The sequence below is a fragment of the Nesoenas mayeri genome, assembly GCF_963082525.1.
Source record: "Nesoenas mayeri genome assembly, chromosome: 6".
In the NCBI taxonomy this organism is placed as follows: domain Eukaryota; kingdom Metazoa; phylum Chordata; class Aves; order Columbiformes; family Columbidae; genus Nesoenas; species Nesoenas mayeri.
Window position 1 is genome coordinate 38,537,201 of NC_137545.1, and position 15,110 is coordinate 38,552,310.

The following is a 15,110-nucleotide window of genomic DNA, read 5'->3' on the forward strand; positions in this document are numbered from 1 at the left end:
GCATTTTATCCACTGAGGGCCTGAACTGTAAAGAAGAAACAAATCTAGTGGGGTAGTCTGATGTGTAAATGGAATCCATAAATATTTGCAGAATCAGGTCTGCAGGTTCAAATATGTCCTGTAGCTATTTTGTGGCTTTGACAATGTACCTGTTCATTTTGTCACTTTTAATTTTTTTTTGTTACTAGTACAGTGTTTCAAATTAATTTTCAAATTTCATTCTCTGTTGATCAGGAAAAAAAAATGTATCTATACAGTGTTAACATGAATATTGACCACAAGGTGAGCAGGACCCTCTTTTTTTTTGTCAGAAGCTTGCTTGTCAGCATGCTGGTGATAGATCAGATGTAAAGAAAATCACTTCTGCAAAACCAATTTGCTAAGGGGCTTGTAAAATCCATTTTTAAAAAGTTACTGAGGCGAAAAAGTGAAGGACCAGCCAACCAGATATTTTGATCGGCTCTTCAAGGTCAAAAACTGATTACTAATTCATCAAATATCTTGGTGGTAGCACTGTTTGAAGAGCAAACAACTCTGTGCAGATGTTCTACCTAATAACTCTGATACCACGGAAAGACGGGTAGGGTAGGAACAAACAGAATTTTTTACTTACTTTTGGCAATGCTACAATCGTAGGAACTGTGGTCTTCAAAGCACTGGCAGCCCAGTTCCGTACATTGTCCATTCCCGTTGCAGAAAGCAGGACATCTGAGGACGGTGAAGATTTCCTCCTGGGTAGCAGATGGATGGTTTCCTACCTGAAACACTTTGTTTCTGTTTCCTAGCACTTTGCTTTCACATTCATTTTCCAAAAGGGCTGTCAGTGCCCTCACCTGGGCCACGTCATCCTTGAGCTGCAGATCTAAAAGGCAGATATCAATCACCTCATCCACCTGTTTTCCAAGGAGACCTTTACACACTAAGCCAATGGTGGAATTTGCAAGAATTTGGTGGCAGATCTCCCGAGCTTTGGCGGCGGTTAGACCGTTGGGAGTGGGCCATGCCAGTGGGAGTTTAACCCGAATTCCTTCAAAGTAATCCTCCGGGAAAAAATACGCAAAGCTCTCTGAGTCCTTCTGGTTTGGGCCGTGAGATGGGTGAAGGGATGAGTAGTCGTAATAGTCTCCTTGCCTTCTATCTCTCCGTAGGTCTTGTGTTGGTTTGGTGGAGCCGGTGGAACTGTTCTTTTCCATGGAAATATGGTGCACAAAGGGTTTTAATGGGTCCGCGGGGCTGCCTCGCTTTTGGACTGGTTTAGGCAGATATCTCTGATGAAAAGCCTTGGGCGACAGCTTCCCATCTTTGCGCAAAGTTGACTCTGGTTCTGTCTGAGCGACAAACTCTGAGGTAACATCTAGATACGGTATTGCGGAGATGTAATCCACCTGATCGTAATGGCAACCAGAAGGTTGAGGGGAAGGAGTCTGGAAGGCGTTCAGCATGTTTATCATGGGCATGGCCCTATTGCTTTCCTTCTGACATCTGCAGTAATTTTTCCTTTGCTTCCTCTCAGAAGGTGCTGGAGTCTTGTCAAATAAACTCTTCCCTGGAGGTAATCTGATTTAAAAATAGAGAGAGATTAAAGGAAGGAAACTTCCAGCAAATTAGTCTACAATACCAAGTAAACTTTCTTGCCCTGAGACTGAGGAATGTATATATTCCCAGTGCACCAAAGTATGTAAGAAAATGCTCAAGTTTAATCTCTCTTTTCTTGGGTCGCTTTGCACTGTCCTTCTTGAGTTGTCCTGTACATATTTTAGCACTATATTGGGACATTTTAGTAACAGATGCTTAAATGCTTAGCTGGAGTGTTGCCTGACTGCTTGACTTCTCTTTGCAGAACGTTCTCTGAGGTGCAGGTTACCCTTTGCATATTGCACATGAAATAAGGCCCTGGATTTGGCGTTGGTGTGACTCAGGCTTGAAGAATGACAGTGATTTGTTTCAAATGCTTTGTTATTAAAATCATCTTTATCTATTTTCTTGTGGTCTCCTTAATAGGTGTTTCCTCTAAGACCTGGATCATTGCAACTTTACTTTTAAATGCCTTTTCCTTTAACATTTTTTATGCATATTTTATTTCATTTCATTCCTGTCTTCTAAAGAAGCTTTCTTTGATTTTTTCTTTGGACACAAAGCAGTTTTCTATTGATCATAGGGCTAGGCTATCACATAAGGTAAGGTGATTTTATTTTCTCTTTGTAATTTAGTCCAGCTTTAATGATGGAAGAACTTCTAGATAGATCAGTTTGAATAAATATCCATGGTTAAAGTTTCTTTGGAAATTTTATGAGCACAAGAGCTCTTCTTGATCTTATTTGTGCAGCACAAGAGGAATCCTGGAGCTTCATAGAAAAATATATGCTTCTTGTCCCAGTAGTTTGCAGCACTTTATTTCCAGACAAATTTGAAATATTACTAAAAATATAAATTATTTTGGAATTAATTTTCTCTTGCAGACCGAATATGGAGATTTCAGGAAAGCGAAAGCATTTGTCAACATTAGGGAGCCAGCCACTGGATTCTGTTGTAGGAAACATAATTCTGTTTATCCTATTTTTCCAATATATATCGAAAATAGCATCTATGATATTATTATTTTCATCATTAATACAGTACTACTTTAAATAAAACATCATGGTGTCACAGGCAAAATGAAATAATTTTTGTTTCTGAAACGGGAGCCCAGACATGTATGAAACCATTTTTCCCAGTGTGCGGGCACGGCAGAATACAATGCGATAGAGCAGGATGGCTTTTGTGCTCAGAGGAGTGCACAAACCGCTCTGTGCTTTCCTACAGCCCAGGACAATTGAACAAATTTCAGTAAAATGAAACTCTTTTGCCATGATATTTTATTGAAAAAAATTCCTTCGCTGTTTCTACATGATACCAAAGACCTCCTTTGGTCAGCTCTGGTCACCATGGACCTGTGGTGTAGAAGGGATGGAGCCACTGGAAACCTCATCCTTCCTCACAGACGTGCGAGTACCAACAGCATCTCTGTGAGCCAGGATGTGCCTCCTGCCCCCTGCATAAGGTGACTAAACTATCATTCCTCTAAGCTGCCCGTTACAATCAAGGAAGAACTAAAAAACAAGCTTTTCAAACTAAATTGGATGCTATTATATAGAGAGAGGCCAAAATTAATAGCGTTGCTGCCGGTTTCTCAGAAGATTTGAAAAATGGTTTGAAAAATTAATTTTACTTACCTAAAATACATGTTCTAAAATTCAGCCTTTCCTTGTCCAGATGCTATTTAAGGTCTAGGAGGCTCTGATGTTGTTTTGTTGTTTAAAAGTTTCATTGGAAAGCTGATGTTTAAAACAAATCTGTGCCATTCAGTGCCCTGCAGCTGCTTGAGAGAGGTGGGAGCTGGGGAGAGAGCCGAGCTGCCAGATGGTGAGCACTCAGCCTAGCTTCAGGTGCTGAAGAAAACCTAACACGGTTTCAGTCTTATTTAAAGTGAAATTAAAAACAGCAGCAGAAAAATCACCCTCCAGGTTTCGTTTTTCACTGTGCCATTTCTCCGTGGGTGGATCAGAGACGGATCTAGTCTCCTCTGGAGGTGGCCGCAGCCTTTCCATGGGTTTAGCTGGTGTTTTTAACCAGGTTCTGAAGGATCCTTGAGAATCCATCCTTGAGAGTACTGCAAGGTGAAACTCATCACCCCTCTTGCCATTCTCACTTAGCAGGAGCTTCTCCTACCTTCCCTGAAGTATCTTATGCACCGAGCGCTAGGAAACTCCTCACTGGTTCATAAATAAATTCCTATATATTGTACTTTGGCTTCTGGTCTTTCGACAAACTTGCTTTGAACACGTCCTCCTAAATGATCTTGTTAGCTGCTTTTGGGACAGTCAGCAGTTGGTTGGTTCTTGCACCAAACTATTTCTCCATTTGCCTTTCCAGAAGCAAGCTCTGGCTGTTTATCATGTTATTAAGATGTTAAAGATGGCTCTTAACTTCTAAATTGTGCGATTTGTACTGACAGGTCAAAATTTCCATTAAGTAGCCATTATTTAGGCCTGTTGAGTATAACTAGAGTATGGCAGAGTTGTTTGTTTATTTTCTAAAATGCAATAAGTGCTAAATTCCCATGTACAGATGAAGTGGAATGTTAAAATGGTTTGCCTTATTTTTAAGCATTTGCAAATAATACTTTACGAACAAAACTGCAGAGTAAATCAAACACGTTTTGGTTTTGGGAACACTTACTGGCCATGTTTAGAGTTCAGCAACAGGAATTAAAATGTGGGATAGAGACACGGAGAGGGACAGGGATATGTCAGGGTGCCAGACTCCTGGCTTTGGTTCCAGGCCATCTGTCTTAGAAAGTGCAAGTTTTCAGAGCTCACTGTCATTGTTAGTAGAGTAGATATTAAGTTTTAGCATAGTACGTATATTACCACACTTGTAACATTTAATGTATACTCACATATTGTAATTAGCGTTCGGAAAGAAAAGAACAAGGGAAATACCAAACCCTTAATTAATCCCTATTGTCAGTTATCTATCACTGTGGGTGAGAATGGCATTTATTTTTTTTAACAGCCGAGTGGGATCTTAACACAGCTGTTAACATGCTATCACTTGTGAATATACAATTTCTCTCTCAGTAGCTGCTTCTGTGTATTGTGCTGGCTGAAAATGAAGTCCCCGTGATAATGGGATGGTAACAACTCTCCAGGCTCCGCCTGCTATATAAAGCAGGTCTCCCTGTCAGGTCGTTAGGGGAGCACGTAAGGAAATAAACCCATCAACACCCCTCAAAACAGCGCTAAGGAGCATCTCCTGGGTCAGGGTTCTCTGTGGCTTTGTACCTCCACTCCTCTATGAAGTGTTCCTCGGGCATGTTGTTCAGGTCGTTGTCACCGATCCCATCGAAGAGGCCACACAAACCTCGGGTGCTGTTGAAGTCGCTGCCCGGTGTCCTCACCGTCACTCCCATTCCCCACTCGCTCAGGTCGGCTCGAACAAACGCTCCCGAAGGGAAGAGGATCTTGGAAGGTGGAAAGAAACAGTTACCAAACTTTTCAAGCAATAATAAATGTCCTTTGCAATAAACAAAAATATCTAGGTAGGACGTCGGCCATGGCGGAGGTAATTTCACATCACTTAGATACGCTATAAATATATATTTGTGCCGTTATTTAGCTTCCTTTCAGCTTCTGTAGTACTAATATGTGATAGCATTACATAAATATAAAACTGCACAAGTACTTTCTTTTTAAATTAATAATTAAAACCATTGAAGTTTTCCCATTGGTAAGTTACCAGCTCATTTTTGAAGCGACTTCCATGACAATAAGGCCACCCTCGTGCCTTTGCCTGGGAAATCATTTCTTTTAGATAAACTGCCAAGTCTGAAAAACAGCTTTCTTCTCTCTGAAAAATCGTTTCATTTTCCAAGGCCGGATTACCCAGAAAATGATTGTGTTTTAAAGTGGATAAAGCAATTTTCTCATTAAAGAACTCGTGGTAAGCTTACACTGACCTTTAAAAGAAAAAAAGAATCTCGAGGTTAAGACAAAGGAGTAGCTGTATGGATAATGGATTTTTCAGATTGGTGTTCCTACCAAAAGAAAAAAAAAATAATAAATCTGTTCAACTGAAATAGGGTTTTTTTGTTTGTTTGCTTTATTCTTATAGGTAAAAAGAAAACTATTTTGAAACTGGTCTGTGCCAGGAGTGGGAACAGGAGCACTCTGGATCCTGAACAGGAGCACTCGGGAACCTGATAAGTAACCAGTTTTAAAAAAATTATCCATAATTTAAAATTTTCATTTAATCTTCAATTTATTAATTAGTTGGAAACATCTCATTACAGTAATTTCAAAATAACTATTTTCCTTTTATTTTTTTTTTTAATCAGCTCTTCCTAAGTATAACTTATTCAGCCAAATAATGTCCATTACTTTTCTTTCTCTTAGGGGGGACTTTATAAGCTTCTCCCCACCAAATCTGTTCATATCTCTGAAGAATCAACTACCTTATGTTTGTGATTCTGTGTTGGAATCCAAGTTTACATTTTGGCTGCACAGGATAATAATCTTGCCCATTTTAGCTTCCCGGTTATCATTTCAGACGCGAGGATCCTTTTTGAGGAGCATTCCATGAGTGATCTCCTTGCCCAGCTGAGTGGAGCAGCAAAGCGCCGCTGATTGAAATAACAACCGGAGACACAGTGTTTTAAACCAAGCCTCTGTGTGTTTTAATCGGGGCATTTAAAGCATCCTTTTTCAAATATTACTCGCCTTCATGAATAAAGGAAATATGGAAGTCATCACATAAAACCAGTTCTTTGAATACATCAAAAGGTCTTGGCTGATCCTCCACCTTGGCTGTATGTCTTGCTTCTCAAGGTAAATTAAAAAAAAATAGTGGTTTAATAGAGCAGGAGAACTGCAGATGACACAGTGCTGGGTAGGATTTGATTTCCTTCTTCAGATAAACATGTACCCTCTAATTACATGGTTTACTATAGGGAGGAGCATTTCCTACAAGGCTGCATATAAAATCCTTGCAGTCTGGACTGCATGAGCTGCTTCAGTCTTCTGTGCTGTCTGAATTAATATTTCCAGGTGTGGATTTATTCCAGGAATTCAGAGCGCTGTAAGCCCTTCTGCTGCTGCAGCCCTGGGCAAGGCATCCCATCTGCCACTGAGGACCTGACAACTGCCCATGTTTTCTGTAACCCACCTGGGTTTAACGCTGCTCATTTAGACTTTCAAGAAGTTTTTTGAGACCTCAGTTTGCAGAGATATGTAGTGACTGGCTGCTGGAAGCTGCTGCCTTGTGCAGGAAAAAGAGGGACTTAACTCCATTGAAAGCATCAGCTGTGAATTACTGGAGAGAGTCCAGCAGAGAGCTACAAAGATGATGAGAGGTCTGGGGCATCTTTCTTGTGAGGAAACACTGAGAGCGCTGGGTCTGTGCAGCCTGGAGAAGAGAAGCTGAGAGGGGATCTCATCAATGGTTATAAATATCTCAAGGGTGGGTGTCAAGAGGATGGACCAGACTCCTGTCAGTGGTGCCCAATGACAGGATGAGGGGCAACGGGCACAGCCTGAAGCACAGGAGGTTCTGTCTGAATATGAGGAGAAACTTCTTTACTTTGAGGTGCCAGAGCCTGGACCAGGCTGCCCAGAGAGGCTGTGGAGTCTCCTTCTCTGGAGACATTCAAACCCACCTGGACACCTTCCTGTGTGATCTGCTCTGGTGAACCTGCTTTAGCAGGTGGGTTGGACTGGATGATCTCCAGAGGTCCCTTCCAACCCCAACCATCCTGTGATTCTGTGAATGGTGTGGGAGCCATGGGGGCTGGCGATGGGCAGCTGCTGAGCAGCTGGGGATGGACCTTGATCAGGGACTGTGATCAGGGACCGTGGCCGCTGCTGCACCGCTACTGCAGATCCCCAATCAGATCAGGGCAGGAATCATATTAATGTCCCAGGGTGTCCTGATTTATTTCAGGGAGACTTGCACAAGGTGTAAATGAGAATAGGGACTCCTTGCTAAGATTATTCTAGTAATAAAACAGTAATTATATTGCATTCAGTTGCAAAATGAAATAACAGCTTGATTCCCGCTTTTTTTTTTTTCTATTCTATAATTAACAGACTTTCAATTACTACGTTACTAAAATCTCTTCCAAGTGGGATCACAAGCAGAGCCAAGCACATACACTCCCTGCATCATTCTGGCTCTGTTGTGGATCCATTTCACCCAAAGTATTTCCTAGCAATAAATCCTGATTATACAACTCTTAAGATAATTTTATCTTCTTCGTCATAATTTGTGGCTCTTCTCCTCACCAAAGCCCCTGGTGCAGCCTGCTCTTATTCTTTCAGTGATTTCACCGGATTAGTGTGGATAAGTGATACCCATCCAAAGTATGTTACGCATTATATTTTTGGGGCAAATATTTTAAATTATACCAAATGTCGCAAATTTGCAGCCTATTTTCATGCCTTTTGTGGGCTATCTGGATCTGACTCATATCTCCTTACTGTTCCACTCTAAAACTACTTTATTCTGCTACCTGTGATCTTTTCTTGAATATTTATAACATAAGCTTTGCAAAGAAATTTGCTTTATGTGATGCAGTTGAGTAGTTACTAGCATAAACAAACTGGGAGCGGATTGCCGTACTGCAGAGAGTGACTAACAATATTGACACTCCGCTATGAGGAATTTCCAGAGATATTTTTTGTTTGTTTGTTTTACAGTTTGTTAAATGAAAACTTTAACCAGTTTCTTCTCAATGCCTCTGGTTTTAGTACATTTTGCTGCAGACGCTCTTACAGCTTTATATACATATTTTTTGTAGCAACTTCATTAATAATTCACAGAATCCCAGAATGTCAGGTATTGGAAGGGACCTCAAAAGCTCATCCAGTCCAATCCCCCACTGGAGCAGGAACACCCAGATGAGGTTACACAGGAAGGTGTCCAGGCGGGTTGGAATGTCTGCAGAGAAGGAGACTCCACAAGCCCCTGGGCAGCCTGGGCCAGGCTCTGACACCCTCACCGAGAAGAAGATTCTTCTCAAATTTAAGTGGAACCTCTTGTGTTCCAGTTTGAACCCATTACCCCTTGTCCTACCATTGGTTGTCACTGAGAAGAGCCTGGCTCCATCCTCCTGACACTCACCCTTTATATATCTGTAAACATGAATGAGGTCACCCCTCAGTGTCCTCTTGTCCAGCTCCAGAGCCCCAGCTCCCTCAGCCTTTCCTCACACGGGAGATGCTCCACTCCCTTCAGCATCTTTGTTGCCTCACATTTTTAAAGAACAACAAGAATACTCAAATATCCACGTACTGTTATTTTTCTCCCCCCGTAGGACTTGCGGATTTTGACGTGTGGCGACGCCTCGGTGCTTTTGATGGTGAGCTGGGGTCTGCCCTCCCGAAAATGGCCATTGCAGGTGTCCAGCACCACGATGTCCCCCTCCTCTCGCGCAGCCACCCCGCAGTTGCAGGCGGTGGCGGAGCGGCGGCCGCCGCAGTCCCACTGCCGAACATGCACTTCGAACTCCCGCGACACGCTCCGGCACAGGAGGAAAGTGCCGATTTTATAGTTATCGTAGCGCCTAAACAGCAACAAACAACAAAAAGAAGAGGATTTAGAGACCTGGAGCATCCTCTTGGGATGGCCGGTTTTTGGTACTCGTAGAGCATCGTCCTTGATGATGCGTGGTGAGTGGCCTTGACGGAGGGAAAAATAAACACGCGGGGAGACGTTTCTCTGACACCATGAGCAAGGGAACACCATGGCGGTTATTAGCTAGAAGTGCACAAGAATTCCTGTGAAAAGCTGTCTCCCAGCTGCTGCTATGGCAACAGGCATGGCTAAAAAGGATAAACATTTGATAAAAGCAAATGGGAGAAAGTATCTGCCTCCAGGCCTTAATAAATACGTTTGGGTTCTAACCGGCTGCTTTACAGCATGATATTCTTCAAAGCAAAATCAGTTCTCAAATAACCTCTTCTGTGACTAATCACTAACTTTTACAAGACTGACTGTGGCTAGGTGAACACTTCATATCAAAAACTGGAATTCTACTGAAAACCTGTTAAAATGGACTTGGTTCCCCCTTCAACAACTTTACTGTAAGTACAACTTTTACTCTAAACGGATTTGCACCGAGCACATTGCAGTCTGTTGAATGACTCGGGACCTTCATTCTTCTCTGTACAAAGAGTCTTTGCTCCATCTGAGTGAGGCCATGGGCAGAATAATAACTTTAATAACTCTGCAGGTGTTTCACCTCTGCCAGGTTAAACTCCCTCAGCCCCTTGGGTGTCCACAACAGGGACTTGTTAGAGGATCCTCCTCTGCTTATTCTTTATTTTCCCACTCCATAAGCTTGTTTCATTCTTACTCTATTTTATTCTAACATGATGTATAAAAGTGAACAGTAGCTGTATACTTTATATATGTTGCTGGAGTTTTCTCCTTACAAGCCAACAGCTGCCATCTTTAAAGAAGATGGATTCTTCTCCTTCCTTTTAAGGCTCTGCAGTTAGTTTTAAACATGATTTTTATGAAATCGAGTAACATGGAAGCTAAGTTATAAGTTTATAATAATAAGCGTTATTCTTTTCTACAATAAAATAATGTAAAAAGAAATGTGTAAAATACCTCAGCTAAAGAACAGGATTATTTTTAAGCGTTGTCATATAAACATCAATATTTTTTCAGTCTGTTAATGTTTCCTATACAGAGGAACAAATGGCTCAAGAACCAAGATTTTTTTCAGTATGTATTGTCTGCATTTTACTTCCCTTCGGAATAAAAGCCATAGAAAACTGTGTAGCTTAAGTACAGTAAGCATTTAAATGCCAAGTGCTTTTCTCTGCTGGAAAACACATCTGACTTTATCTTTCATCTTGAAAAACTTAGTGAAGTTGGCCATAAAGCGATAAGATTTTGAATGGTTCTGTCTCATCTTATTGTCTAATCAGGTACATAAATCCTAAGTACACTGCACAGATGCTGTTGCTCAGATTGATTAGAACTAAGGACAACATAAAAAATAGATAATCTCTTATAACATCAAGTACAAGTTCCATTTGGATATCTTCACTGGAGAGACAGAGGAGACAGGATGTTTTATGGGAATCACCTTCCACAGTTTCCTTCAACAGGGGGATCTTACAAGGAAAGGTGTTTAGAGAGGCTGATGGAAAATAATGCATCAGAATGGCTGTACCCAGAGTAATCAGCTGTATCGGGTAAATACGACTGTATTCACATATGGATATAAACATCATTGAAGGTATGGGAGCTATTTACTGCTTGATAAGCATTGACAGTGGACCCAGTCCAGCTCCCCTGGAAGTCACTTAGAGTCCTTCAGTTAAGTCATGCCATAGATTGCACAGCACAAAACAAATCTGCAGCGTGTCTAAGTGGAAGCTTTCAGCTGCCTTTGAATTACTTGAATGGATAATTGAACGTAGTCAGGTAAACTTTTGTGGTGTTTATACAACTGTAATTGCGATAATGATTCTTTGGACAACATTTGAGAAATTGCTCGTGGCACTAAAAGCGTGAAGCGGAGTTACTGGAGCTCTGCGTGTTCTTGTGAACCAAGCGCCACATTTCTGTCTAAAATTGCCCTTCACAATCACCTCCCGATGATCTGTAGCAATGGATGTACCGGGTGGAAAGTGGTTCCCTCCCTCCCCAGCTGTGTGTTTGGGTTGTTTTTCAGGGGGTGCAACAAGTTCTTGTCCCAGCATGAAGTTGCGGCTCAAGCTGTGAGAACTGTAAAATGCCCCCAAGTCTTTGGTTATGACAGCGAGATGCTATAGGAATCATTTTTGTTGGTTTATCCTTAGAGGGGGACAGAAGGGAATGTAAATATATGTAAACAGTTACTACTAGTAGCATTAAATTAACTAACACAATGCGCTTACTATTCACTAAGCTGTACTTCATCTATTAATTAATTCAGTTATTATTCTGACTCCTCCTAGATTTTCCACCACAGTTTTGCCACCAAATTATTTGATTTATTGACACATCCCTCCAGGCTTCATCTTCTCTTGCTAGTAAGAATCATTTTATGCTAGTTGTGACCATGGGCAGTGCTGGGTGATGCTGGAAGATGTTTTTGGTTTCAGAGCACTCATCACTCAGGACTGGTCAAGTTGTTCTTGGGCAGTGAAGCTGTTGGGTTACGTTCAGCAGTCACTGGATGTTTAGGGGTGTGTAAAATTCTACAGACTATCGAAAAGAACAGCAGCTCTGGCAGGGCTGCTCTCGGACAGGTCTTTGTTTTGGGCCACTATGGAGAATGCCAGTAAAGCCACCCACTCTGCCCTGGTGAGACCACACCTGGAATATTGTGTCCAGCTGTGGCCCCTCAGTTCCAGCAGGACAGGGAACTGCTGGAGAGAGTCCAGCGCAGGGCAACAAAGATGCTGCAGGGAGTGGAGCATCTCCTGTGTGAGGAAAGGCTGAGGGAGCTGGGACTCTTTAGCTTGGAGAAGAGGAGACTGAGGGGTGACCTTATTAATGTTTACAGATATATAAAGGGTGAGTGTCAGGAGGATGGAGCCAGGCTCTTCTCGGTGACAACCAGTGATAGGACAAGGGGCAATGGGTTCAACCTGGAACACAAGAGGTTCCACTTAAATTTGAGAAGAAACATCTTCTCAGTGAGGGTGCCAGAGCCTGGAACAGGCTGCCCAGGGGGGTTGTGGAGTCTCCTTCTCTGCAGACATTCCAACCCACCTGGACATGTTCCTGTGTAACCTTATCTGGGTGTTCCTGCTCCATGGGGGGACTGCACTGGATGAGCTTTTGAGGTCCCTTCCAATCCCTGACATTCTGTGATTCTGTGAGAAGCTTGAAGCTGTGCAAGCTGAAAGGTTTTGTCATTGTGCAGGAAAAGGTGCCATTGCCCCTGGGATAATGGTGGATGGATTAGTGTAAATATTCGAGAAATCTCTTTTTTTTCTTTTTTTAAGTTAAAATACACAATAATATGAACGATCTATATAGTCCACCAGTCAAGTAATATCTACTTTTTAATATTTTACCTTAAAAGGATTTTCTGCATGTTTAGTTTAAAGCTAGTACTCCATATTTAAGAATCTACAATTTATGGCATGAAAAGCTTTTATATTTATAATGTGCCATAACTAGTAATGAGGGCTATACTTTTGCTTTACCAGGCTTTCACATTTGTTTAATTTAGAAGGTACTTTGCTATAAAAAGAAGTGCTCTCTCTGGATTTTAGCTATTATAATTAAAGCTATTTCACATCTATGCTCCAATATACACAAATTGATTGTGCTCACACTGTAAAATATGACACGTTCTTTGATTTTCAGTCACTTCCTTTGGTCAAAAGAGTGAAAACATTACAAGATAAGTATTTCTACAGAAATATGTTAGCAGGAGGCATACCAAAGGGGAGTATTATCATCTGAAGTGAGAGTTATGTATTTTAGCTGCTTAATGAATAGATAACTACCTCAGATGTGATGTGAGCTCAGTATGTCAGATTAAAAATAATGGAAAATGTCACTATAGAAGTTACAAAATGAAGTATTGTTGTGAAATCTTACGAAACAACCTATACATTGGAAGTAACCATTTCAGTAGGAAACTTTTACTACTAAAAACCACAAAATCTTCCAGTCTTTTGATTTTCATACCATTTTTCAATTTTCCAACAAATCTGCTAAAGAACTTATAAATATTTAAAATTTGAGATAAATTTAAAATTTTTAATGCTTCTCATTTAAATTTTGGAAACACAAATAGTTCTATTTTCATGTCTGTTTTCATCCTTGCTTTTCCCCATTGTGTATTTCTCCTTCTCCTCGCCATTGCTAATGGGAAAGTAAAGCAAGGTAAGCAACTCTGTGAAAGGCAGGAGTATGTTTGTGTATATGCCCTTGCATAGAAAACTCTGGTACTGTTTTGCTGTTGGCAGCATTCCCCAACTCCCGCCTTTCCCTTGCTTTTCAGGGAGCTGTTCCCGGGACAGAAATGATGCTGAAGAGACAATGGATCATCCACCGTCCACAGCAGCTCTGCCTGCAACATTGATCATACAGAGGTGGGTAAAGGCTGCTGTTCCCTTCAGTTCTCTTAACTAATTTTGGATGTTTCTTTTCTTTCCTCTGTAACGTTCTTACCTCAGCTTGCATCTACTGATCACTTAAAACTGACATAGCTCCACATGCCCAAGAGCTGATTCTCCGCTCATCCTCTCAGCCTATTGATTCATAGCATCATAGAAACATAGAATCATATTGGTTGCAAGAGACCCTTAAGGTAATCGAGTACAACCGTAACCTAACACTGACACTAAACCATGTCCCTGAGAACCTCATCTACATGTCTTTTAAACCCCTCCAGGGATGGTGACTCCACCACTTCCCTGAGCAGCCTGTTCCAATGCCCAACAACCCTTTCCATGAAGAACTTTTTCCTAACATCCAATCTAAACCTTCCCTGGTGCAACTTCAGGCCATTTCTTCTTGTCCTGTCACTTTCTCTTCTCTTGCTTTGCTGCTTACAATAATAAGATCGGTTTCTTTCTGATGTGTTTTTATTTTGAAGCAACACTTGTACTCTTGTGGTGTCTTACTTGAGTCCACAAGTTTTGTGTATAATTCTTCCATTCACAATACCAAACATACACCTCATTTCAAACAGTTTCCCACCATATGGCTTTCACCGTCAAAGGCTGGACATGAGGAAGAAATTGTTGCCCGTGAGGGTGGTGAGAGCCTGGCCCAGGTTGGCCAGAGAGGTGGTGGATGAACCGTCCCTGGAGACATCCCAGGCCAGGCTGGATGGGGCTCTGAGCAACCTGAGCTGGTGAAGATGTCCCTGCTCATGGCAGGGGGGGCACTGGGGGAGCTGGGAAGGGCCCTTCAACCCAAACCATTCTATGAAGGGGGAATCCTTCAGTTCCACACCTCCTGGCCAGCCTTTGTCCTTAGGTTATAGGTTTGTATCAGGACAGAAGCAGGAGTTGCATTCCCCACTCCTTAAATACAGAGCTTTAAAATCATTTGCTAATGTGTTAACATTTTGTGGATAGGCAGGCAGAGAAGTTGTTTAACCAATGTGTAATAGGGTGGCATAATCATTACAATAATTGAAAGAGAAATTATTTACAATAATAAATTGGAATATAAGTAGGAGTAATGAGACTGTGAAATGATGGGTAAGAAATTTGGCTGAATATCAAGAAGTGATATATCTCAGTGAAATAACCTAGTTATTGAGATAGCAGAAGCCCCATCAGCTTGGCTCATTTCAAGCGGCACTGGACAGAGCAGGAATGATCGTCTGTCCACAAGGAAGAGACATTCTGGAGGGACCAGGCTAATCTTGTGGTGGTTTTGTTTCAAGGCTGTGGGACTCCGAGGCAGGTGGCCACACAAGGATGGACTTTTCCAGGCTCCCTGTGCTCAAGCAGAGTTGTAAATTGCTTAGAAGCATTTCTTTATGCTGTCAACAACAGGATTGCAAAATGAGTTATTAAAATAAAATATATTGTTTCATTTTAGACCTTTTTATCCCATGGAAGCTATGTAGAATTGTGCTACACCACTGAGAGCATTCCTGC

At 41.6% G+C, this 15,110-nt stretch overlaps 1 protein-coding gene across 1 annotated transcript in view; it reads right to left on the bottom strand.

Annotated features, from left to right (window-relative positions):
- LOC308041979 (von Willebrand factor D and EGF domain-containing protein-like) overlaps window positions 1–15,110 on the bottom strand; it is a gene marked incomplete at its 3' end in the record, with an annotated part of 254,731 nt that overhangs the window by 169,991 nt on the left and 69,630 nt on the right. Inside the window, exons 9-11 of the mRNA XM_080346976.1 lie at window positions 8,827–9,097; window positions 4,824–5,002; window positions 614–1,557 (exon numbers count right to left, since the gene is read on the bottom strand). Coding sequence (XP_080203102.1) covers window positions 614–1,557; window positions 4,824–5,002; window positions 8,827–9,097 — 1,394 coding nt within the window. The remainder of the gene's footprint in view (window positions 1–613; window positions 1,558–4,823; window positions 5,003–8,826; window positions 9,098–15,110) is intronic.